We start from the raw sequence: 24,839 nt of genomic DNA, 5'->3' as shown, positions 1-24,839 counted from the left end.
TGAGAGCAAATACACCAACTTTGTGACCAGCAACCATTGAACTAATATAATGAATGTTTATAACAGATTTGTTCTAATGCATTCCAGTCCGATCTGTCATTATCTCAACCCATCAGGCCCCACATTGGGCGCCAAGAAGGACTGTTGTAGCTTAACCCCAGCCGGCAACTAAGCACCATGCAGCCGCTTGCTCACTCCCCCCACCCAGAGGGATCGGGGAGAGCACTGGGAAAAAACCCAACCTCATGGGTTGAGATGCAAGTTTCATAGGACAGAAAGGAAGAAAATAATGATGATAATAATAATAGTATGACAATAATAATTAGAATATAATTATTGACAATATGACAATAAAAGAATTGGAATATACAAAACAAGTGATGCACAATGCAATTGCTCACCACTTGCCAACTGAAACCTAGTTAGTTCCCAAGCAGCGATCCGCCCCTCCCGGCCAACTCCCCCAGTTTATATACTGGGCATGATGTCATATGGTATGGAATATTCCTTTGGCCAGTTTGGATCCGCTGTCCTGGCTGTGTCCCCTCCCAACTTCTTGTGCCCCTCCAGCCTTCTTGCTGGCTGGGCGTGAAAAGCTGAAAAATCCTTGACTTAGGAGAAACACTACTTAGCAACAACTAAAAACATCGGTGTGTTATCAACATTATTCTCATCCTAAATCCAAAACATAACACTATACCAGCTACTAGGAAGAAAATTAACTCTATCCCAGCCGAAACCAGGACGTTGGTGCAATTAGAATAGTCCAGTTTTTAGACCAGCACACGTTGCTTTGCCCGTTTCAGGAGGTTAATGCAGGTATCGTTTCAATACTCCATCACCATCAATTTTAATGTCATTTTATGTTACACTCTACTGTAAATAAAGAAACATTGTCTAATGAAGTCTGGAAACTGCTGCTGCAATGGTGTAGTCAAGATTGGAAACGAGAACTGGAGCAGCAGCTTCTCAGGAGAGTCAAGACAGACTCCTGCCTTCTGTGAGGTTTCTGGAAAAAGGCAGTTGCATAAAAGCGCAAGTTTCATCTGTGATTATAATTGGAGATGAAATGTGGGGGCACCACATTTGGTTCAAGAACCTCCTCCTCCTTTTTAGCCCTACTTAATTTGTGAGCTCTTACAAAAGTGGATAGCAGAATATGAGATTAGATAAAGAACAGAAAAGGAAAAAGAAAGTGCAGAAACAGAAGGAAAAGCATGGTGTTCAAGAGAGGAGGATTTCCCCCAGTCAGATGCATCTAAGCTCCCAAGGTGAACAGGACAGGACAACTATTGACTGAACAGTGTCATGTCACAAAAGTTACGTACGTTTTACCTTCATTTTTCAAACCGACGCCACTTCAGAGTCCCAGAGTATGAAGTTCTTTTTTAATCAATAGAAAATCTTATGGGGAAAAGAATCCCAGCCTTGCACACATTGTGTTGCACTATGAGAGTACTGACATTCAGTTAGGAGCTTTTTTTAAAAGAAAAATACCACACTAAGCTGTGTGTGCCTGCCTGAGAATATGTACCACAGCCTTTCATTAATTACATCCAAAATATGGTCCTGTAACACTGTATGTGCCTAACCCTGTGTGGGCACAGGAACCACTTCACTGTATCTGTATTATGATTTAGAATATTAAATAGCACACAATTTACTTCATATCTTTTGATGTGCAAAAAAAGGTATAGTAACATATAATACATAGTCTATCATACTACAGCGGAGACAAAAGCTACGCCTGGCACATCCTGTTCTCACAACATGCCCTCCGAGTGAGATGCTCTCATTTTGAAATCCTGCAAAGTACAGACATGTGTAAGCAGTGGTTTCAGACACCTCAGCAACTGTAACTGTGGTTCACCAGTCATCTATTTAAAAAAAATGTTTGGCTTTATTTACTGTTGTAGAAAACATCCATTAAAAGTGAAAGCAATAACAAAAGGTGTGCATGAACGAATGCCCTCCAGCTAGAACAATTTCAAGACTTACTTTTAGAAAGAATAGGTGTAATTTCAGACAGAAGTTTGGCCATTAGGTATAAAATTTCACTTTCAGCATACAATAAAATTAGCAGAAATTACTGGCGGAGACCAGGCCTGTCGTGGTAGGGGCAGAGGCCCTGCCGTGAGCGCCTGCTCGGGCAACTGGCAGAAGAGCTTTTCGCAGCATCTAACTTTGAGGACCCAAACAAGAAGCCGGGACCACACTTCCCCGTTGTCCCTCTAGGAAACCACAGTCATGTTCTTTGGCATTTCATTGTCTCGGATCAGTTCAGTGGCGGACAGAAAAGCCTGGTGATGTGACGCTTGGCACCACAATGGTGAGGAGCAGCAGGTGGGAACAGAACCTGGAAACAAGGAGATGCCTTCGATCAGCATTACCCTGAGGGTGGCGAGCACGGAGCAAAACCCGCTGGGCCCCAGGCCGTGCCCCAAATCTGCTGCCCTCCACCTAACGGCTGCTGCCGCCACCCAGGGCCCCGCGCCGCAAGCAGTGCCTCCATCCTACGCTGGCTTCCCACAGTTACCACCAACTGAGCTTCCCAGTTCGCTCGGTTGTCCCGCTCGTTGACCACCCGGCCTCACAAACCCGTACCCCAAACCCGGTGCCCCACCGCCTCGCACTCTGCTTCGTGTCCGGCCGCGCGGGGCACGCCGGTTCCGCGAGATGTGACCCCTGAGATGGTACAGGTTCCCCTGTGCCCCACCGGGAACGGCGCAAAGCGGCCGCAGAAAACGCTTCAGAACGCGACTGTTGCGGACAAAAAACTGTGTGAGCAACGGCGACCTGCGCACCGTGCGGCGGCGGCGGGCGGAGGCGAGGCCTCTCGCCCTTCACAGGTGGCGGCCCCGGGCGGAGGGGGCCGGCAGGCCCGGGGCGCCCTGGGCGACGCGGCGCTGCCCCACTGGCGCCGCAGGGGCGGGGGCGCGCGGGGGAGGAAGCGGCACGGCTCCGCCCGGCGCGCGGGCTGATGGAGCCGCGCCTCGCCGTCCGCCGTAACCGCCGCCCCGAGGCGACCCGGCCCCTCCCGCCCCGGGCCGTGCGGCCCCGCCCCCGGGGCGGTGCGGCCAATGGGGCGCCGGGGGGCGGGGCCGGCGGGGCCCGGCATTTAGCTCATGCGCGGCGGCGGTCCCGCCCTTTCGGCTTGAGCGGCAGCGGCGTCTCTTCCCCGGCGGCTCCGGCGCGGCGCGAACATGGCGGACCAGGCCATCTCCTTCATCAAGGACTTTCTGGCGGGCGGCGTCGCCGCCGCCATCAGCAAGACTGCGGTGGCGCCCATCGAGCGGGTCAAGCTCTTGCTCCAGGTCAGCGGCGCGGCCGAGCCCGGCGGGAGCGGGGAGCGGGGGCAGCCCGTCACCTTCCCCCGCAGGCGCCCGCCGAGGCCCGCGCGGGCCGGGCCGGGCCGGGGGCAGAGGGGAGGAAGGAGGGCGGGCGGGCGGGCGTCGCCCCCGCGGAACAAAGGGCGCGCGCGCGGCGGCGGCTGGCGGGGAGGTCACGTGGGCGGTGGGCGCCCGCAGTGGCGGCGGCGGGGAAGCCGGTTCCGCTATGCGGGGCGCGGCGTTGCGGCGGGGGCGGGCCGCGGGGGGAGGAGGAGGAGGAGGGGAGGGAGGGGCGAGGGGGCGGCCCCCGGTGTCACTTCCTCCCGTCCCGCTCCTGGCGCCGAGCGCGCAGAGGGCGCGGGGGGAAGGGCGGCAGCGCGCCGCCATCTTGGTGACCTTCACGTGACGGCGCGGCCGGGCAGCGCATTGGCCCGCCGGCGGGGCCGGGCCTGCGACGGGCGCGCGGGGCCTCGTCTGACCCCTGCGGGCGGGGCGGGGCGTGGGGCGGCCCGGCGCCCCAAGGTGACTCGCGTGACCTTCGCGGCGGTCGCCGGCGGGGGCGACCCCGGCCTCGCCGTGAGTGGGGGTGGCGGGCGCAGGGCTGCCGGCCTCCTCTCCGCAGCTCTCCCCCCCCCCCCGCCCCGGGCTGGCTGGAAGTCCTCTCGGTGTCATGCGGTTCCCTCAGGCGCCCCCTCCGCCCGCAGGCCCGCTCCTGTCCGTAAGGGCTGTCGGCTCTAGGTAGTCCCAGCCTTCACGTACTTGTCTTGTGCTTGCCCTTGTCCCTTACGGCTGGCCCTTCCTATTTTGGCAAGTCCGGAGCTCTGAAGAAGCTGGGAAGCAATTTTAAGCTTTTTTCCTCGTTCTTAGGATTGTACAAGACCTCCTGTATCTATGGTTCTTTCTTCACATAGATTCTCTGTTTTTGTGTGTGTGTGTGTGTAAAACCTAGGCTTTTAATTCTGGAGAATTAACTCAAGTTAGTTCTCGAGTTCTTTGGTCTTCACCAAAATACGAATAAATGACAGTTCTTAGTCTTAAGATTCAGACTGACCCAGGAGCTTTTGCTTGGAAGTTTGCTATTACAGCTGGTTTATCATGGTTAATGGAGGCTTAATCTCTGTGCACAACTGCCATCAGGCATTCAGGGTTAACAGCTCTTTGGTTTTTTAGTAGAAGCAGACTTAAGCCCAGCTGTAGTGCAGGCCTGTCAAGGCATACAGTCAAAATACGTATTTTCATTTGCAGGTACAACATGCAAGTAAACAAATAGCCGCTGATAAGCAGTACAAGGGTATCATCGATTGTGTAGTGCGTATTCCAAAGGAACAAGGAGTGCTGTCTTTCTGGCGAGGAAACTTGGCAAATGTCATCAGATACTTCCCAACTCAAGCTCTCAACTTTGCCTTCAAGGATAAGTATAAGCAGGTGTTCTTGGGAGGCGTAGACAAGCACACTCAATTCTGGAGGTATTTTGCTGGTAACCTGGCTTCTGGTGGTGCAGCTGGAGCCACTTCCCTCTGCTTTGTCTACCCCTTGGATTTTGCAAGAACCCGTTTGGCTGCTGATGTTGGAAAAGCTGGCGCAGACAGAGAATTCTCTGGTCTAGGGGACTGTCTAGTCAAAATTACCAAGTCTGATGGTCTGCGTGGCTTGTATCAAGGGTTCAATGTCTCTGTCCAAGGCATCATCATCTATAGAGCTGCCTACTTTGGGATCTATGATACAGCAAAAGGTAACATTTCAGAGGGGATCTGATAAACCTATTTTCAGAATTGTATTGTCTGTTTATGTCCGTTCTTGGATGTTACTCTGTGTCTGTCCGTAGTAACCATGTGAGTGTGGAGGTGGAGGGGGATGTTGGTGCTAACATCAGTGGCAGTGCAGTGTTCAGGGCAAAACTGGGGCATGTGGTGATGGCAGCAGGCTACTTTCCAGTACTCCTGGTTTTGTACTTAAAGGAGTTTCTCCTAATGCCAGCAAAGCATGTTGGTAACCACGCACAATTATAATAAATTCTTTTTTGTTCAGTGCATTGCTGTAGTTATATTGGACCAATTCAAGTGTTTAGCAGAATGGGATTAAGTGGTGCTTTTACAAAGCACTTGTTTGTTAAGCTTGACATTTGGGCACAGAGGTCATTGATATAGCTTATAGTTTAATGTAATTCACAGGGACAGTGACTTAGTGACATTTATTTCTAAAAAGAGTAGGGAATAGTTAGATTTCTTCTCATGCCAGTCTGAAAAGAATCCTGGTGCTTAAATGTTACCTGTTTTGGTTACTGAGAAGAAAATCTTCTGAATTACCTTAAATGGTTTTTTATATTGCTTCAGCATGTTTAAAGTTTATCGAGTGTCTTGTTGGAATTTCAAAGTATGGCTTTACAATGTTTCATAATAGTTTGTCTAGTAAAGTAGCTGTCATGCAGTGAGTTAACTGGAGGAGGACATACAAGATAAAAAGCTAATTACTTTTTTTTATTGCAGGCATGCTCCCAGATCCCAGAAATACTCATATTGTTATCAGTTGGATGATTGCCCAGACGGTGACTGCTGTGGCTGGTGTGGTCTCCTATCCTTTTGATACAGTGCGGCGTAGAATGATGATGCAGTCAGGACGCAAAGGAGGTAGGCTGTTAATTTGTGCAGTTCTTTAAGCAGCATTAACAAGATGGAGTTCTTTTTTCCTAATAGTCATCCCTCAGCACTTACAATTCCTTGTTCCATAAATCTGATTTAAGTTATATTACATTTAAATGATATGAGGAAACGCAGTGGGGCTCAACTTGTGGTGTTTGTCAGGAATTATGGTGAGGACTTTTATAGAATATGAAATGGGCAGATGGACTGCCTGTTTGCAATGACAATTTAAATGAAGGTAATTAGGTGACAGTATAACTGCCAAAAAGGATGTTTAACTTTTGTGTTTTGTGACTTAGCTTTTAATAACTAGGCAAGCAGATAGGAAGCTTTCCTATTGCCTGAACTAAGTATTGTGTTACAGTCTTAAAATGTGGTTTGGGACATCACAAAGTAGCTGGAGAAGTGAAACAGGGCAGTTGTTGCAAACATCTTAGATACAATTATAGGAGTTAAAATGACTCTTTGCTCTTTTTCTACAGCTGATATCATGTACTCTGGAACAATTGACTGCTGGCGGAAGATTGCAAGGGATGAGGGAGGAAAGGCGTTCTTCAAGGGTGCATGGTCTAATGTTCTCAGAGGCATGGGGGGTGCTTTTGTGCTTGTGCTGTATGATGAATTCAAGAAAGTCATTTAAACAGCCTAACTAGAATTGGAAATCAAGTTGAGCAGATCATGTAGAATAACTACCATTATGGACCATTGACCTTCAAGAAATTCCTGTGAGTCTTATTTATCGGAGCCAGATGATATTTGTAGATGGGGCTAGAAACTGACATAGAGGACTGATCCATTTCTCAGTAACATGCATGAAGACACTGAATCTGGCAATTCAGTGTGGTGATTTTTTTTTTCAGCAACGAGGAATGAGTGGTGGTGGTGCTGGGTCCAAAGTGGCTGGGTCCAATTTAGGCAGAAAAAATTGTTTGCCTGTGGATCAGTCCCCGGTTTCAAGTCCTATCTTCTAGGACCATAAAATTGTATTTGAAAGTACTTGCTAACAAATCATGTTCTTTTCCACTTGTACTGAAGCACTATGTACCATTTTGCACAGCTGAACATCTAGCAATTTTGTTCTTAAATTGGGGCATTCTGCTGTAAAACAATAAACATACTTACTCTGTCTGTGTTGAAATTATTACATAAAAGCTTTGGGAAAGCATCTTTTGTTTGAGAACTTGTTTCAGATAATGGTTCTTCTGATACACTTACACTGCACTCTGTAACAGAATAAGCTTGATTTTTTTAAAAAAATAATTGAATGTGAGAACTTTGGGGGGGGAGGGCGGGGAAGCATGGGTTATACTAATAGAGACCACTCCCATTCTTTGTGCCTGATAGTGTATGATGGGCTGCTGCAAGTGGCTTTTTGCATGATTCTTAGAAATTGATTTGCAACTTTTCATATGATTTAAAACAGAGGGTTTTCTGTTGTAGTGCTAGGAGAACCCAAAGTCCCAAGGACAGTCAAAAAGTAATGCTCTTGCCCTTGGTAAAACAGCTTAAAATGAAATAATTTTTTTAAAATCATTATAGAAAGCAACATGGCATTCATGCAAAAACCCAGGAACCTAGTAAATGCCTTCAACTTCTGAGTAACCTATGTATTGTATTGTTGCTGCTATTTGGAAATGCTGACTGTGCCACTCAAGATACTGTTTGGCCTGATCTGTAGCAGTGGTCAGTACCTGTGGAAGGTGAATTTAATCTGAAATGAGGTTCATTCTAAGAGGTGAAGTTGATGGGGTGTGTGAGAGGGAATGTGTGCTTCTGTGTAGCTGTAAAATATAGATCAAGGTAGGTCAGCCTTCAATATTGACTGATTGATGTCTAGTTCTCGGGATTGTCAGAAGACCAAAATCAGACTGAATTATTTCTCATACTGCTATTGGACATAATGTAATACCTATGTGCCGTTCTTCATTTGTACATAATCTTACTTTTGTACTTTGTAATCTGCAAAGATGTGGTAGGGGGACCAGTAAAGAAAAACAAAGCGTTCATCTCCCAGTCATCTTTTTAAGAACTCCCTATATCTTGAGAAAGAAACAGTGTGTCACTGTATGAATCACTGAAGGCTGACTGAGCTGTCTTGAGTTCTTTTGTGTGCCTTCTGAGGTTGCTATTCAAGATGAAGTATTTAAATTAACTACTTGGCTTTGGCTGATTATTACCTTCCTCTCAAACATAATTTACCTTTTTCCTTTCGCTGTTGTACAAGCACTGCTTTCAACATCTGTATGTGAATGTAAGTACGTTACACACCTACTTTGTACCAAGGCTAATAGCAAGCTGCGTGTATCTACTGCAAGTGTTTTTATCCTGTTTGGTAGTGGCAGCTCCCTTGTTGTGCAGGCGGGTCATTTGATGTTGACCTTGCCAATCAACTTGCTGTTTCAGTTGTAATTATATTGATTTTGGGGGGCAGGGGAAGACTTTTTGTCTATATAAATACATTGTTTAGGTTTATTTTCTGTATCAGTGGCTTGAAAGGTAGAGATAATGATAGGATACCTCACATAACCTCACTGAGCGTATGGTGGCCCAAGCTTTGTGGGGGAGAACCAAACATGACAATTGCTTGAGCAGCCCCTGAGAGGGGGAGGACATTTTTCACCCCCCCCTCCCCTCCAGAACTAGATTTTAACCAGAAGAAATAGGAAAATACATCAATACAAGTGTAGGTGTTTTTTTAAGTGGAACTGCAATTTACCTATGCTGTGTGTTCAGCGTGTACTACTTGGTGTTCATTTTTTTTTCAGTATATGGCTTCCCTTAGTCATGCGGCAGCAATTTTCAATGTGTGATCATGCAGTGTGGGAACATAAGAGGCAAACAATAAATGAGACTTTTAAAAAAAGCATTTGTTTTTTGCCTTATTGAAACACTTGTTGAAATGTATTTAGTTTGAAAAATATTTTTAACAGGAGAAGATCTGGAATTTGTGTAAGAAAATACTGGCATCTAAAGCCTATATTTTTAAAAGGCATTGGAAATAGGGTGTGCACACTTTAAAGGGAATAAATAAAATGCATTGCTGTGAGGAAATCTTCACATTTAAAATGCAGTTATGAAATCTTACTACAGATTTTATTCCAATTCTCACAACTGTTACACTGGATTTTTTTGAAGATGTAAATAATACCTATGTGAGTTAAGTCTGTATTAATACTGCAGAGGTTTACATTTGCATTGGAAGTACTGAGCTCATGAAATGGTTGACTAGCAGCCCAGTGTTAATAGTTACTTTTGGCAAGTGTCATTTTCTGTTTTGCATAAAGTTTATACTGTGACTGTTTGGTGTTGCAAGGTTGAAGGGCAATTTTAAACACACTTTAAATAGCTAGTTTCTGCTTCAGAAAATATATAAAAGTGATAACCTGGGAAAATTAACTTCTGTGGCATTCTTAAGCAGTCCTATCATCTTATAGGAAGTCATATTTTTATGATTATATTCAGAGGAAAGAAGCATCATAGCAATGGGGACAGGAAATAACAAGTTTCTTCCGTGTTGTGGCTGAGAGGCCTGGTCTCACATTGTGAAGAAAATCTCAGCAAGGTTTAAGCAAGTCTTCACAGCAGGCATTAGCAGAAAAGCTTAGCTGCCAGGCATTCTGTTTTTGAACAAAGGGAAAAGAACAAATTTTACTGATATTTCTCCACTTTTTTCCCCTGCTCCCTTTTAGGTGGATTTTTATGGGACAAATAGTCTTATAGGTGATTATATTCATTTCTAGTCTGGTTTGAAGTACTCCTTGTTGTCAGGAGGATCCATGATTTTCTTTCATGTTGGGGAATCCAAGTGTGTTTTCTTTTTGGAAAGTTAGGTCATCTCTTCAATCATAGTTATTTCCTCGGTACAACTCTTTTTTGGTAGATGTACATATTCTGTCTGAAGAGAAAGAAAATTCTGTAACATGCAGTAAGCTACCAAGTCACTGTTGATCAGAGAACAAAATGCCGGACAACCTTAACTGAGACAATAGAAGAAATTTATTCAGTGAGCATTGCCTGAGTTTTCCATATATAGGCATTAACTAGACTTATAGAGGAAACATTTTGGTTGCTGTAATATGGTTTTACGTTGGTTAACCTGGAGTTCTACAAGAGTGGAAGTTGTTAGGTAAGATCATAGTACTGATACAGCACTTGGGGCTTAAAATATTAAGGGGAGATAAATTTTATTTTAAAAAAAGTAGGAGGGATAGTAGTGGGGGGGGGGGAGCAAGCTTGCTGTCATATTGAGGGTATGTTACAGAACGTCAAACCAAGATGTCTTGGTGGGGAATTTTGTCCAGGAAATCTGTGGGATTGGTAAGCACTGCAGAGCTTTGTGGTCATGGTGTTTTGTGCTACTCGGCCATTCTCTGACGAAAACAATGCATCTGCACACAGAGTGTGTCTTGCAAGTTCCTGGAATGTATTTAATTCAGGAAGAGGAAAACAAAGTATTAAAGTATAGTTCTGAGTGAGGATGAGGAAAGCATTTGGGGTGACAATGACCAAAAACCGAAGGAAGATGAGTAAAATAAAGTGGATTAGAGGAATGCAAGGTGTCTGATGCACTGAGTGAATTGGTTGGTAGGATCTTACCCACAGCAAGTAGGAAGACTGGCAGTTCTTTCACATGAGTGTTAAGGATACAACTGCAAACTCAGTGCAGAAAGGCTAGGGTTGTAAATCATGAGGTTTTTCAGTGATCTAAGGAAAAGTGGTATTGTGAAACAGGACAAATAATGAGAAAATGTGAAAGGTCGTTGAGTAAGTAGGGACAAAATGAGGAAATGCAAGCTTTAAAAAGGTGTGATTAGCAAAGGACATTACAGGTTTCAAAATAACTCATAAATATATTAGCACTAAATGCCAGGAAGAGATAGTCTTGGTATTCAAGGGAGAAGGAGAGCTCTCCTGAGATAACCTATTTGTGCTTTATTAGCCGCTTTGAAGATTTACAGCATTCAATCAGTGTTAAAGATACCTGAGTGTGGAGAGAAGAGGTAAAATAAAACTAGGCTTTAAGACTACATTAATATAGGCAAAGAAGAGTCTAGAAACTGTTTAGACACGTCAGAGACTTAAGAATTATCTTCACAGTGCCTGTTGGCAGATATCAGGCAACCTGAGCTGAGAGCTTCACTTGAGCTCCAACAATTACGGCTGTTAAGTTGCTGCCTGCGTGGAAGTGCCTCTGCCACTGTTTACAAAACTACATCCACAAAAGCTTCTGGGTTGTAGTGGAGTGATTTGAGTAATTCTGGTAGTATATGCACAGGAATTTGGAAGCCCCTCAAGTTTAGTAAAAGCAAGCAAGCCGGAGAGTCTGCAGTTTTTGAAGGACTGCTTGCTACTTTACTAGCAATGACTATTTAATAATATGATGGACTATGAACTGCTGCTCCTCTGCAGCCTTAGCTCTGGCAGCCTGATATGAAGTGATGAGGTATCAGGTATTTATGACTTAAGGTGTGTGAGGAAACTCGTCCAAGTTACATCACTACCTGCCTTCTATTAAAGCCAAAGATGGCAGGACCAAAGACAAATAAGTTAGGACGATATGCTGGTATATAGTTACCAAAACTAGAGAGTTTTAGTAGTAATAGCTTTGAGGATTCTTTGTAAAGGATTGAAGGAAAATTTCTGTCACTTTTGAAAGCCTGATTGAAAAGGGTGGTGGTGCCCACTGAAACGTTGTAGGCAATAAACAACTAGCCTGATTTATTGACTTAAAGTACATCTTTGCTTTAGCCAGCTGATACAAAGCATTCTCTCGCCATGCAGACACTATGCAAACCACCGTTCAAATGGACAAATCAGAAACATGAATGGTTTGAAGCCTGGTTGTCATGACATGTGATGAAAGACTAGAAGAGTTAGTTGCTGTTGACAGTGTGCAAGTGTGTAAGATACTGTAAACAGGAAAGGAATAAGGATAAGAGGTAATGGATTTTAAGTGCAGTAAAACAGGCTATTAAAAAAAACTTTCTCAAAGTAAAGGTAATTAAACATTAGAGTAGACTGCATAGGGATGCTACAGAGTATCGGTTGACCACAATTTGCACAAAACATCAAAACTGTCATAGCTAATCCTATGCTGAAGGAAAGAGGAAGGCTAGTTAAGCTGTTCAGACTTTCTAGCCCTGTTGATTTTCATGATTCAGTGCAACAGGATTTTTACATGGGTATAGGTCAGACTTATAAAATATATAGTCACATTGTATTATGATCATTGATATTTGAAAATGCTCATGGAAAATGCTTCCTCATTTAGGTTGTTTTCAAAGTATGAACAGCAACCTAGCAAAACTGGTACCTGCAGAAATTACTGGTCTCAGTAAAAGTGGTAACTCTGGTCTTAAAATATGGCTGCAAATATGCACTGGATAATCGCTAGTCTTAGCACTGGCATAGAGCATTTCTAGTTTCAAAATAGCATACTTTGCATGAGAGCAAATTAGTTTTTAATGGACCAAATTTAACGCTTATCTTTATATGCCAATTCTTCTAGTCTTTGGCATATTGTGGTTTATAGTTAACAAATGTGACTGAATTGAAAAGAAAGCATACCTGGATATCTTCATCAATTGATGCATTTAATTTGTTTCTTGGTTGTGGTATGGGAGAAAATATGCTCTTGAAACTGCAGTACCTTTGGGTAGAAAATGGGGTTGTGAAGAAATTAAAAATACTGGTAATATAACAAATATTTTGTGTTTTACCTTAAGGACATTTTTTACTTTCAAGATTGAATAGCTATTGCTCTACAAATTACTAAGTGAGAAGTAAAATATTTTGAGTGTAGACTGGTGGGTAACTATTATTACACTTATCACTTGGGTAACTAAAATTTATTTTGTGATGAGAGTCACAATAAATACTTTATTAAACAATTACTTTTTCAATAAATCACATGACATAACTTTCTTCCACCAGTAAGTGAGAAGTTTTATCAAAATAATGACACGTTCATTTGTCCTGATTCCCTCTTGTCTGGTACTGTATGAAGCCAATGGCTTCAAAGTGATGTGGATGTTAAATACTTAAAAGTAAGAACAGAAATATTTGTACAGGATCTGGTGGAATCAATCACTTACTAACTTTAACATGCTTTCCCTCTTTTTCTCTTGTAGTGATTTTGCATGCCAAAGTGCCATCCACAACAATACTGGTAATAATACTTCGTGCAACTGATGATCGCATTATTTAAGTTTGTAGGTAGGAAGGTAGGAGATAGGAGGAATGTGTTTCTTAGAAATAATGCTATATCAATAGTTTCTACGTCAATAAGGTTGATTTACCTTTTGAAAAGACAATATTGGAGCAGTGTCACTGAGATTGTTCCAAGCGCTATCAGAAATAGAATCACAAAAATAAAGTAATCTTTCCCTCGACCTGAAACATCCAAGAGAGAGAAATATCTTGGCATACCAAAAAGCTACCTTTGTGACTGTCAGTAACGAACGCAAATTTCACCTAATTTTTTGAATAATCTGAAGGACTTCAACTTAACTTCTTACAGAACCTTGTCAAAAAGTTCAGGTACACTTGACGCATTTTAAACCATTTCAAACATTTAAAATGTAGAGAATTAAAAAAAAAAAAAATCCAGAAAAGGAGAAGAAACAGAGTCACAGAACAAATAGCAGAGCAAAAGTGGTGGAACTGTAAAAAGAGTGTTGAGGAAAGGGTGAAAAGGAAGATGCGGAAGGAAGGGGATGATATTCATGGCAAAAACTTAGAGAACTGAAAGGCAGCCTCAGCACTTCAGACCAAAGACAAGACTGGGTCTGTCTCAGCCTGTTCCTGTAGCCCTGGCATCTGAGTAACTGCTGCCTTCACAATCCCAAGTAATCAAAGGCTGCTATCAGACCCTGTTGCCATAATACTGGAGCTTCTCCTACACATTAATAATTTCCACTCGGTTCCTTCCATGTTATTGGGTAAGAATTCAGATTTTATTTGTATCTGTGAGTGTGAAGGAGAAAGGGAGGCAAACATGGTAATACTGAAAAAAACCCTCTACCTTAAAATAATATTTCACAGTCTTACCAAACTTGATGGGTTCACTCCATTCCCCCCAGTTTGAGCTGATGAGACAGTTTTTTCCACGTGCTCTGATTTTCAGAATGTATTTTTTTTTCTCATTGTAATTTTGGAATTCGTATCTGTTGTTCCTTACCTAAAATCAAAGCAATCAGACTGTGCATTTCACCCCATAGGCAAATATTAATAAAGTTTGGGTTCTGATTTCCTGATACAATTTCTATAAAAAACTAATTTGTATGATTTTATAGATATGTGCTAGTTAAATGTTCTTCTCCCCAAATATAAAACCGTGATAAATTAGTTCATCCTGCCACCAAATCTTTCTGTTTTTTGAAGTTTAATGTTGGATTTTGAAGTTTATTGGGTCTTTAATTTATTTTATTATGCTTTAAGGACACTTTTTTCCCTGTCTCTGTTTATGGATCCTAAAAAACCCAGAAGGACAGAAAGCTGAAACTGGAGAAGTGCCCTGTAAGTTCACCTTGCAACCTTTACAGGGATTAATTGTGCAAATATTCCCTGGATGGTGTCTGTCTTTGCTAAACAGACTTAATGTTTTTGAGACAATCCAATAACCGATATGTATCATCTGGCCTCATGATACTTTATATAAAGTCTGGAATCTGCCAAGCCTAAGATGCTTCCAGGGCTGAGAGGACCACTCATTTGTTGGGGGAAGACTAACAGTGTGTATTAACTTCCACAGGTTTTGGAGGTCTCGGCGTTCCCTCTGTCTAGCTGTCCTGAACTACAGTGGTATTTTTCCACCAACAGGTACAAGAAGGAGAATGTTTCCAATTTTTATTACGCAAAATGTCACATCTGTCTTAAGCAAAATCTATTTGTGCAATAAATGGAAAGTATGAAGTTTTGTGAAATGCATGGAAAATTCTGCCTAGTGTAAGCTACCCCATCCAAAAGGGATGTATTAAGTTTACACGTAAAGATACCACAGGAACATATTTTCCTGAATTCTCATTGCTATATTGATACAAAAACTATAGTTCTAGAAGTAAGTATATTTTATATAATGGTATTTATATGTTTAAGTGGGCAAAAGCACAAATTTGTATATGACAAGAATACTTACTCTTACAGGAGGATCCTTTTTCTCTTCTTTGGGCTCATCCTGCAAACCAAAGACAAATCTTCATTTTTATTGTTTTCTTGTCAAATAATCAAATATTTCTCCCTCTTTTGTTCTCCTTGTCTTGCTTATAAAGATCGTAAGTAATTTTAAACTGAAAAATTAGTTGGATATTCTGCTCCAGTAATGTCCCAGAATATAGCACTTTATTCAGAGTTCTGACTTCCTCTGTTTCATTTTAGAAAAGGAAGGAAACATGAATTATTTATCAGTGGTTGTGAGAAGCTGTATTTGCCTCTGAGGGCATATTTACACTGTGCATTCTCATCCAGCAGAAGTATATCCAAATTATGCAAACAATCAAATCATCCTCCAAACACAGCAGATCTGGAAGCTGTGATTTCACAATAGTTTGATAACATGGGGCAGAAAATTGATGTGAACAGCAAATTTACCCTCCTTCCAGTTAAAGTCTCTGTTAAATATCCGAGTGATCCATACTCAGGGGCTTTCCCCAAAGTACTGTGAAGAGCTACTTACACATCCCATACAATCAAAATTTAATTAACTAGAATCAAACATTGACCTGGATCAAAGAACCTGAAAATTTTGAAAAAAGGATAGGTTCAAAAATGAGTGAACAAAATCAACAGCAGTGATTTTAGCAAGGATCCCAGAAAACATTGAAAAGCTGAGGTCCTGGAAACATCTATCACGTGTAATGTCAGAAGGATAGCTGGCATTATGGAAAAGTCAGAAAGATGTTATTGGAAGGAATGTCTCATTTCAGAAAATACACCTGCCATGTATGTTGCGTTATAAAGTAGACTAGTATTTCCCCATTACTCATTGTCAGCTGAGCTCTTTCAACTTAGGACATGATGGAAGTCAGCAGCTTGTGCTTTGAATGGGGAGGGTGCAAATGAGTTACTTAAACTTCAGGTGGGCAGTGCCATTTTAGCTGCCTTACCTCTGATGGCCCCTCCCAAAAGGTGTGAGTTATATTTGCTGTCTCCATGTAGGTACCTCTGGTACCTTCAGTACTTATAGCACCTTAAGGGGCATGAGGCACCTACCGCTCAGCTGCACGAAGCCCTAGATGTGCATTGACTGTTACGGGATATCCGTGCTCCTTTGCAGACACCTACATTAAGGTGTCTCAGTCTGTGAGATGAATTTCACATCCAAACGTAGAAATATACTGAACCGCACCCATTCTGACTGCAGCATGGGAAAGAAGAGGTAACGTGTATTTCTTTAAAAGAAACGTTTTGATAATATTGCTTTAGTCATATGTTGTAACCTATATCTTTATGTAAACATTCTAAGTATTTCACACAAGATCTTACTGTCAAATTATACCAGCCAGCTGGAAAGCTACATGTACTGCAATTGCTCCTTGAAATAGCTACCAAGGTAGATACTATTAATGCATGCAAGATACAAAATCCAGACAATCCAAACAGCCGGCAAGCTGCAGGCCTTGTTTTGAATGAATTAATGAGTTTTAACAATGTATTGCTTTATTGCAGTTGTATATTTATGTTTAACCCTTAGTTGTTATGGTCTTGTGTTACAAATGCTTGAGGAATTGGCACTACAGTGAGCTTCTGAGGTGTGGCTGGGAAATGGGGTAGGTAGGGAGCACTAATTTGTCACGGAACAGACGTCATCCACATGTGGAAATCAGGTAATGGTAAAACAGGTATCCCAGGGATGGGGAGGAAGAGTGCTATTTCTTGCCTGCTTGTCAAACTCCTGGGCTAAAAGAATCGTCCTGCCCTTTGTCCTTAGGGGTGTTAAAATCAGATCCTTTAGGCACTGAGATTTGTGGAGGAGGATTTGACACCTCAGCCTCTCTGCTCCGTCGTACTTGGTGGAAACCAGACATATCTCAGCTATGGTAAAGTATACGCTCAGTGTTGTCCTGCACTTTTCCTGTGGTCACTGTGGTAAGTTGGCAGTGCTCTCTCTGCCTATAGCGTAGGAGAAATCCCAGCTCACTTTTGGTACATATATGTTTACATCTGAGATAGATAGCTATTTTAGGTTCCTTTCTTATAGCCAACGGAAAGAAAGAAGCACTTTAGGGACATGATTTGTCTATCTACCTTGGAAGGAGATAGGTAACACCACACCTGACTGCAGAGAGAGTAAAGGGTAACTCACTGAAAAGCAAACGCATCCATTGCAGACATCTACCCTGGGCCTGTGTGAACTTTCCCCTGAGTTGCTGGTATCTCATTTTTCAGAAGAGTGGCTTGTGTTTCAGCACTGGTTTCAAAATGGAGGTTTTGACGGACACTGTGTAGACAGGCGGGGGTCGAGTTGGCTCAGCCAGGCTCCAGGGGAAGGACGGCATCTGAGGGAAGGCTGCCAAAGGGTGACAGACGGCAGGAGAGGTGGTGGAGGAGAGGTGTGGAGGCGGAGGGGGGGAAACAGTCCCATGTGTTGAAATTGAGGGGCAGCTGTGAGCTTTCCAGCATCTGCAAAATGCCGTCAGGGTGGCTGAAGCCGAGGTGCCCTGGGAAGCAGGGCGAGCATGAGGGGCCCTGGCCGGGGCTGGAGGCTGCCACGAAGGCAGCGCCCTCGTTGCAGGTCGTAGGCTGCCATCATGCGGTCATCTCCTGTGAGGCGTGCTCATGCAGGAAAGCATCTCAGTTGCTCTCCCAGAGCTTTGAACAGAGACTCCTCATAACATTTCCCTGCTCTCCTCTGCTTTTCTGCTTTGCACCTCGGATTAGTTTGAAATAAGGTCATGAGCGGTGGGATGCGACACCAGCAGAGCCGGAGCAGGAGGACACCACAGCTTATGAGAAAGAAGTTAATAAATAAAGGCAACAGAAGCTTGCACATTATAGATACACATATACATAGGTACAGTGCCAAATACAAATCAAGAAATTGTTTTTACCTTATTTTGTATGCTAATTTCGTACTGAAAACACGTTATGTTTTTCACAGGACGTGTAAGGGGTGGTTGCCATGTAATTATGCAACCCGCTGAATCTCTAGTACAATTGGCAGTGACATTTAATGGAGGAGTGAGTATTTCTGGAAAGAAATGAAATAATTAATGTAGACGTGGTCAGTAATCAGCTACAACTCATGTGTTCATAGAAAAATACATGTGAAGTTGAGGCAACTGATGTACAACTGTGTGCTACTGATGTTAACAAATGTTATCTGGTAAACAGGAGTAAAATACAGTAGGAAAACTTGGGAATATATCACTTCAGTTGTTGGACATCTGAAGTGACTGAAGTTCATGTAAAAAAGTATGAAGGATTTTGTGTAATTCAGTAGTACAATCAGCAGAGTGCCATTTTCTTCTACGTCTAAATGTCACGTTGACAATGCAAGCCTCCATAGGAAAAAAGATGGAAGTTTTTGTGCATGTGGTATTTTTCATGTAGAAGATCAAGTCATCTGAATTTGAGTGCCTACAATGTAGTTCACTAGGTGTGACCTAAGTGTCTAACCACTATGGTCAGTGGTAGTGCCTCATTAGTAGTGCCCATGATGTCTGCAGAGCTGTTCAGCGCACCATGGAGCAGGCGTGCTCATCTGAATAGCTCTGGGCTTCGCAGCCTGCATCAGCTGCAGGCAGAAGTCAGTCTCACGCTGTGCATTGCAGACCACATAGGACACCCAGGAGGACCCTGGTCTCTCACAGGTCCTGGGCCACATCTGCAAGTCTTGTGGATGCCTCAAGTGTCTGAGGGTGTCTCAAATGGCACTAAAGGCATGTTTTTAAGCAACCGAATCCTGTCCCAGATCTCTACTGAAGCTTAAACACCTAGCTTACACATAGGTACCCATATATTTAACTAACGCAGCCTTAATTTACAAGTTGAACTCTCCCTCTGGTTTTAGGAGCTCTTGTGGTTCTCAGAGAAGCATGGAATTAAGGGATGGCAAAATGACCCCATCAGAAAGGTGGTCTTGAAAGTCTAACCATTGCGTTTCATCGCTTGGATTCCATGGATATGTTCACACCACTTCTCTGAGCAGTTATTTCAGGCTGACTCTGCCTTTGCGTGTTTTAGTTAATTTTTGGAACTATATTCTGTCAGCTATCAGGAGCGAAGTCTGTCCTGCAGTGCAGGATCCTGCGATGGCTACAGACTTTGTTCTATTCTTCTTTTCTCTTTGAGAAAAATTCCCCACTTCCTTATTTTATAAAACAGTAATAAAATAAAAATATTCACTTACCAATTTTATACAGTTGAATGTACTCATCATAGAACTGGATCACGGAGTCTTTGCTAGACCCGTTCACCAGGAAGTAAGCTTTTTCAGTCTTTATCATCACATTTTGGAATCTACATCCCGTGTTTCTGCCATTTTCATCTTTAATGTAAAGCTCACATTCCATCTCCTCGTCATCTCTGTATATAGCAAGGTATTTCAGTTAACCGTGGGCAGTGTGATGTGTCGAATGAGAATTCAGACTTCCCTAGACTCAAGCAGACCTACTTACCTCGAGTTCTGCCAGTAGAGAAAATATTGGGTGTCTCCTGGAGCATCCCTGCCTGCCTGCCAAGTGCAGTTCATGAGGGAAATGTTATAAATCACACAGGAGAAGTTTTCAATGGCTGACCCATTCATGCCTGCAAACACAGGAATATCCATGATGAGGAAAACTTGTGTGACTGCTCCAAGCTGGAGGATGATGGCACACGCTTAGATATGTTGGACACCTGCAACTCCAGCTGGTTATTGCTTGGATTAGGCATGACAACTGAGAGAAAGCTGGACTCTCACCCTATTTGGTGTGCCTCTGAACTGTGACACCTGGGAGTGAGTAGAGCATTCACACAGGTAAAGGAAGGCACATTGCCTTTTAATACCATCCTTGGTGCTACAGAGAGAAGAATTTCTCCTTTTGCAATTAATGCCCAGGAATCCACTCCTGAAGTGTTTACACACTTAAAAAGTGTGGGACTTTTAAAAGTAAGGTTGGGCTTTTTTCTGCCCTCCAATCAAATAGCCTCCTAGCTAGATCTTTCCACCCTGATGTGGGGGCAGTGGCTTGATCTCTTCCTTTTCTGGAGCACATTGAAGTGGGAACCTCGTTTCTTTGGAATGTCCCTTGTGGCTGGGGGGTGCAGGCGTGCCCAGCCTCCTTCCCTCTTCTCCTTCAGCCAATTTTCAGTGCCCCAACTTCAGCGAAAGGGTGGAGGCTTCCTCCAGTACTGCCTCCAGCCCCCTCCAGCGCCCAGTATTGAGGGCACCCTTGTGGAAGTAGCGGGGAATCCCCTGGGGCACCTGCATGCTTGGAGGCTAGGGCCAGCTGGGGAGGAACACCAAAAGCAAGAGGTTTTAAGAGGCATTGTGTCCTGGCTTATATTTTGAGGGTCACCCTGAGAGTGTTTCCTCTGTCGAGTCCCCAGGAAGAGATGAGTAGGGAGTACTTTCCCTGCTCACATATGAGCAAGCTGCTAATCTCATCACTTCTGTCAAGTCTGAAATAGCCCAGTTACGCACAGCTGCAGGAGCGCTGGTGACTGGGCAATTTTAGTGGAGAACTCTGAGTTGAGAAGGAAGGGAAGAACGGGCCATAAAAAACTTCAGGTTTGGAATTACGAACCTAGGATCTGCCTAAATCACGCTTTGATCAACTCCGACATGGGGCAGGCTCAGAATATGTTTGTAAACAGTTGCCTCAGCTCAGTGGGTGCACAGCAGCTGAGGGAACCTGCACGCGTGTGTGTGCACATACACGCCAGGGCCAGATTAGGAGATTGCTACATTCAGTTTGCCCCTAGCTGCTTATCACCGTCATTTCCTTTCCTCTCCTCCTCCCATTTTATGGGTTTCACTGATCTCCAGACTGTGCCTTTAGCTAGCTCTGTGGTCTGGCTCCTGACAAACTCACCAACAGCCCAGCAGAAAAGCATTTAATAAAGAAATGGGCGCTAACATCTTAATTTGTAACAGGCAGAACAGTTATTTGAATCCACCCTTAAACCACTGTAATTTAGTGGCATTTTGGAGCCCTGGTGTGAAAGAGAATAAAGCAATTACTGATACATTTGTAGTAATGCATCTCTTGCAGAATTGTTGGAACATTCATTACAGAGCAAATAATTTTAGCAGATCTGCAAAAAATCATTTTTAATAGAAAATAAAGCAGTTACGTACTGTGTAAGGAATTGTTTTCTAAGGCAATGTTTACCTTTAAAAGATTGCAAATGCGGAAAACTTTACCTAGACCATAGACTTTACCTTCAGGGATAAAGGTGCAGCTTTTTGAGATGTTTGTGTTTGGCACTTCAATGATAAAGAATACCCCTTTATGCAGAGGTATGTATTGTTCCACTGGAAACCTGCATAGTGGACTATTCACCTGAAAAAGAACATGTTGATGTTTTATTTCTCTGTTTTTCCTCTGCTGGTGTTAGATGATGCTGGCTATGGAAGTGCAACTCAGAAACTCAATTTGTAGGGCCAAAGTCTTGGGTGTATACGTACATGTTTTAGGCTCAAGAGCTAACTCTCCTTTACCACTTGAGGATGATGTAGAATGGAGCTGAGTAATCAAAAGCATAACTACACAAAAAGCTTTGCAGCTCTGGAGCTGGATGCTACACTGGTTTGCAACTATTAGAGAAGGCTAATAGTACCCCAGTGGCATAACAGAAGATGGTTAATAAATAGGGGAACGACAATTGAATTTAATCAAAGGATTAAGCAAAATAGAAGCCCTTGTCTGACCTCCCCAGGGGTCAGAAGGGTGTCTATGGCATTACACTTATAATCTTCAGTAAATATGTGATGTGGTTTTGTAATATGTATTTCTAATTAAGGCATCTGATTTGCTAGGCTAAATAAGCCATCTCTCTCTTTCTGTCAAGCTTCCTAGTTTTCTCTTTGGATAATGTGGGCTTATAACATAACCTGTGCTACAGGCGTGATCCAATTTACTGGGAAACAAGTGAAGAACTTGAGATAATGGAAATCCATGGCAGCATTTGGGGAATTAATTTTTTATTTGAAGGGTCTCTTGCTCTGTCTCTCTAAATTCTCTAGGGGTCTCACTTAGTCTCGCAGCCCCTTTTTTCAGCAGCTACATCTCTGTTAATCATTCAACATAGGTACAGTTCAGGCTATCACCTCCTTTCCACTTTGGTGCCAGAACTTCAGTTCTGTGGTATGCACGGGATGCTCCTCCTGCAGCAAATGCACCCTGGCATTGGTGACAGCTTTCCACAGCCCCTGACAGATCAAGCTGTAGACTGCAAACAATAACTGATCAGATTTTACTTGCAACTGATTCATTTTTTCAAAGTAGGTGAAATCGATAAAAGGTAAAGAAAAAGGTGCAATTATTTATCTCAATGAATAGCATGTTTACCTCCTTCTCTACAGCTTCCATGTCCGTATCCATGATGGTACATTTGTACGTAGAGAAATTCTTGCTGCTCTCCCAGGACAGTTCCATTTTTCTCCAATTCATTTTCACGTTTGTAATAGGTAACCCTTGTGCCTCTGCTGAAAGTGTTACAGAATAAGTTCAGTAAGGATATGCTATTGTTTTTGTTGAATGCAGAGGACAGTATCTGTCAGGCTTAAGATGACAATTCCCAGATTAATTGCAAATATCTCTGATAAATGAAGAATTAAACCCTGTTTCTCAGATTATATCTGCAAAAACATACTTACACCCCCTACACTGGAAGTCAGCATGCAAGGGATGAAATAGCATCATACACCACCAAATCATGCAAATGAGTCCAAGAGTATCAAACATCTTTTCTTCTGTGGAAAGAGACAATGAAGCCTTCAGGAAAAAAGAAGAAAAGGAAAAAAAAAGAGAAAAATTATGCCAAGGTGTACTTTGGTTTCTGCAAAGCTTCATTTTTTTCATGTAAAAAGTCAAAGATGCTGTCTAATTCACCCCTAGAAAATGTTCTTTAGAAAACCCAAGCAGAGGGTGTGCTTCAGGATGTCTGGCAGGCACCTCTTCTTTGAAAGAAATGAATAGGCTCACTATTGTCTATTACAACACAGTGGTTTGAGATAGAGAGGCCACAGAGTCTCATTATGATACATACACTCACTGTATTCGGTGCAGAGACCATAATTTAGGATTATTGTTGTCTCACATATCTATCCGAACCATACCATCAGAAAGTCAGGGTTTCTTGCTTTCTGATCCTATGAACACCACTGCAGATTTTCCTACTCAGTGCTCCAGCTTCTGCTGTAAAGTGAGCATTCAGGCTGGCTTTCAACCATTTGTTGAAGGCACCTTTTGGGAAGTGGATGGTTTGGCTTTTGGTTGTGTCAGGGTGTGGATGACTCACTTCTCCGTGAGTGCTCCATTACGGCCAGCATCACCACCAGACATGTTCAGAGCCTGTACTTGCTCCTGCCAGCAAGTCTTAGGAGTGCATGGAAAATGTCCATGAGATCTGAACTCTCTAAGCAAAGCAGGAAGAGAAAGGTCTTAATCTCCATCAGGTTTTAGCAGGAATTAAATGCTGACCTGCTTACCTTTTTTTGACTATGGCAAATCTACAGTCTTGCTTCAAAGTCTTTTGGGGCTGATTTCAAGATTGCATGTAGTAAGGCCTTAATAGCCCTTAAAACAAAGTTTAGAGCAATGCCCTGAATCACTTCACATTCTTTTCCTGGAGGCAAAGATCAAAGCTGACTGTGGACATACCATTGGTTTTGTAGATGTTATTTATCAATTTCAACACTATTTTCCATCATCTTTTCTTCTTTTCTTTTCTGACCACAGATCAGCTAAGAACAGCTTTCCATTCAGAAAAGTACCTTAGGAGCTGGAATTTTGATGGGCCTTTCCAAAGGCCGTTTGGGACTGGAGGCCAGCTGGAGTTGGCCTTTGGCCAGGAGGAGGAAAGGAATGACTGGGTTTACTGGACTGTGTGGATTCGATGTCCTGGCATATCAGATCCACAGAACTATGAGGCTTTGGTAGAAACCAGCACATAGTGTACCCTGGTGCCATCAGGGTATAAGGGAACAGAACCCATCTGGATTTCTGGAGTCACAGGGGTATTCCCAACAGTTGTCTGTACTGGAGGCTGAGGTGAGCTTAGCAGGGTCAAGTGGCAAAAGCACCCTACTGTTACTGACCCAGAGGCCCTGGGTATCCTTGGCATAGACTACCTCAGGAGAGGGTACCTCAAGGACCCAAAAGGGTACAGATGGGCTTTTGGTGTCATCACCGTGAATACAGAGAAGATTAAAAAGCTGTCTGCCTTACATGGCTTCTTGGAAGATCCCTCCATTGTGGGCTTGCTGCGGGTTGAAGAACAACAGCATGTGCCAGTTGCTATCATGATGGTGCACCAGCGGCCATATCACACCAACCGAGACTGCGTGGTTCGCGTCCATGAACTGATTCGCGTACATGAACAATGGGAGAGCCAAGGAGTGATCAGCAAGACTCACTCACCCTTTAATAGTCCCATACGGCCAGTGCAAAAGTGATCGAGGGTGGAGGTTAACAGTGGCCTATTATGGCCTGAACAAAGTCATGCCACCACTGAGTGCTGCCATACCAGACATGTTGGAACACCGATACGAACTGTAGTCAAAGGCAGCCAAGTGGTATGCCACAACTGATATTGCCAGTGCATTTTTCTCAATTCCTTTGGCAGCAGAGTGCAGGCCACAGTTTGCTTTCACGTGGAGGGGTGTCCAATACACCTGGAATCAACTGCCCCAGGAGTGGAAGCACAGTCCTACCGTTTGTCATGG

The 24,839-nt window shown here is 43.3% G+C and overlaps 2 protein-coding genes across 2 annotated transcripts; one reads left to right on the top strand and one right to left on the bottom strand.

The window, feature by feature from the left end:
* Window positions 1-3,173: 3,173 nt before the first annotated feature.
* On the top strand, window positions 3,174-7,094 carry SLC25A6 (solute carrier family 25 member 6). Its single transcript, XM_050895895.1, has 4 exons — window positions 3,174-3,314; window positions 4,575-5,061; window positions 5,816-5,956; window positions 6,451-7,094. The coding sequence occupies exons 1-4, from the start codon at window positions 3,204-3,206 to the stop codon at window positions 6,606-6,608; spliced, it is 897 nt and encodes a 298-aa protein (XP_050751852.1). The 5' UTR covers window positions 3,174-3,203; the 3' UTR covers window positions 6,609-7,094.
* A 2,666-nt stretch (window positions 7,095-9,760) lies between these two features.
* LOC127029545 (granulocyte-macrophage colony-stimulating factor receptor subunit alpha-like) lies at window positions 9,761-22,857 on the bottom strand. The gene is made up of 11 exons (XM_050915194.1): window positions 22,770-22,857; window positions 22,462-22,598; window positions 21,333-21,453; window positions 19,585-19,714; window positions 19,317-19,492; window positions 18,016-18,155; window positions 15,105-15,143; window positions 14,018-14,147; window positions 13,267-13,360; window positions 12,536-12,617; window positions 9,761-9,863 (listed from the first exon to the last, which is right to left on the bottom strand). Exons 1-11 carry the CDS (start codon window positions 22,855-22,857, stop codon window positions 9,795-9,797), a joined length of 1,206 nt encoding a protein of 401 aa, XP_050771151.1. The 3' UTR covers window positions 9,761-9,794.
* Window positions 22,858-24,839: the final 1,982 nt, after the last annotated feature.

Source organism: Gymnogyps californianus, chromosome 1 (assembly GCF_018139145.2).
Source record: "Gymnogyps californianus isolate 813 chromosome 1, ASM1813914v2, whole genome shotgun sequence".
Lineage (NCBI taxonomy): Eukaryota > Metazoa > Chordata > Aves > Accipitriformes > Cathartidae > Gymnogyps > Gymnogyps californianus.
Note: the sequence above shows the minus strand (reverse complement) of the source record. Positions and strands in the feature narration are given on the sequence as shown.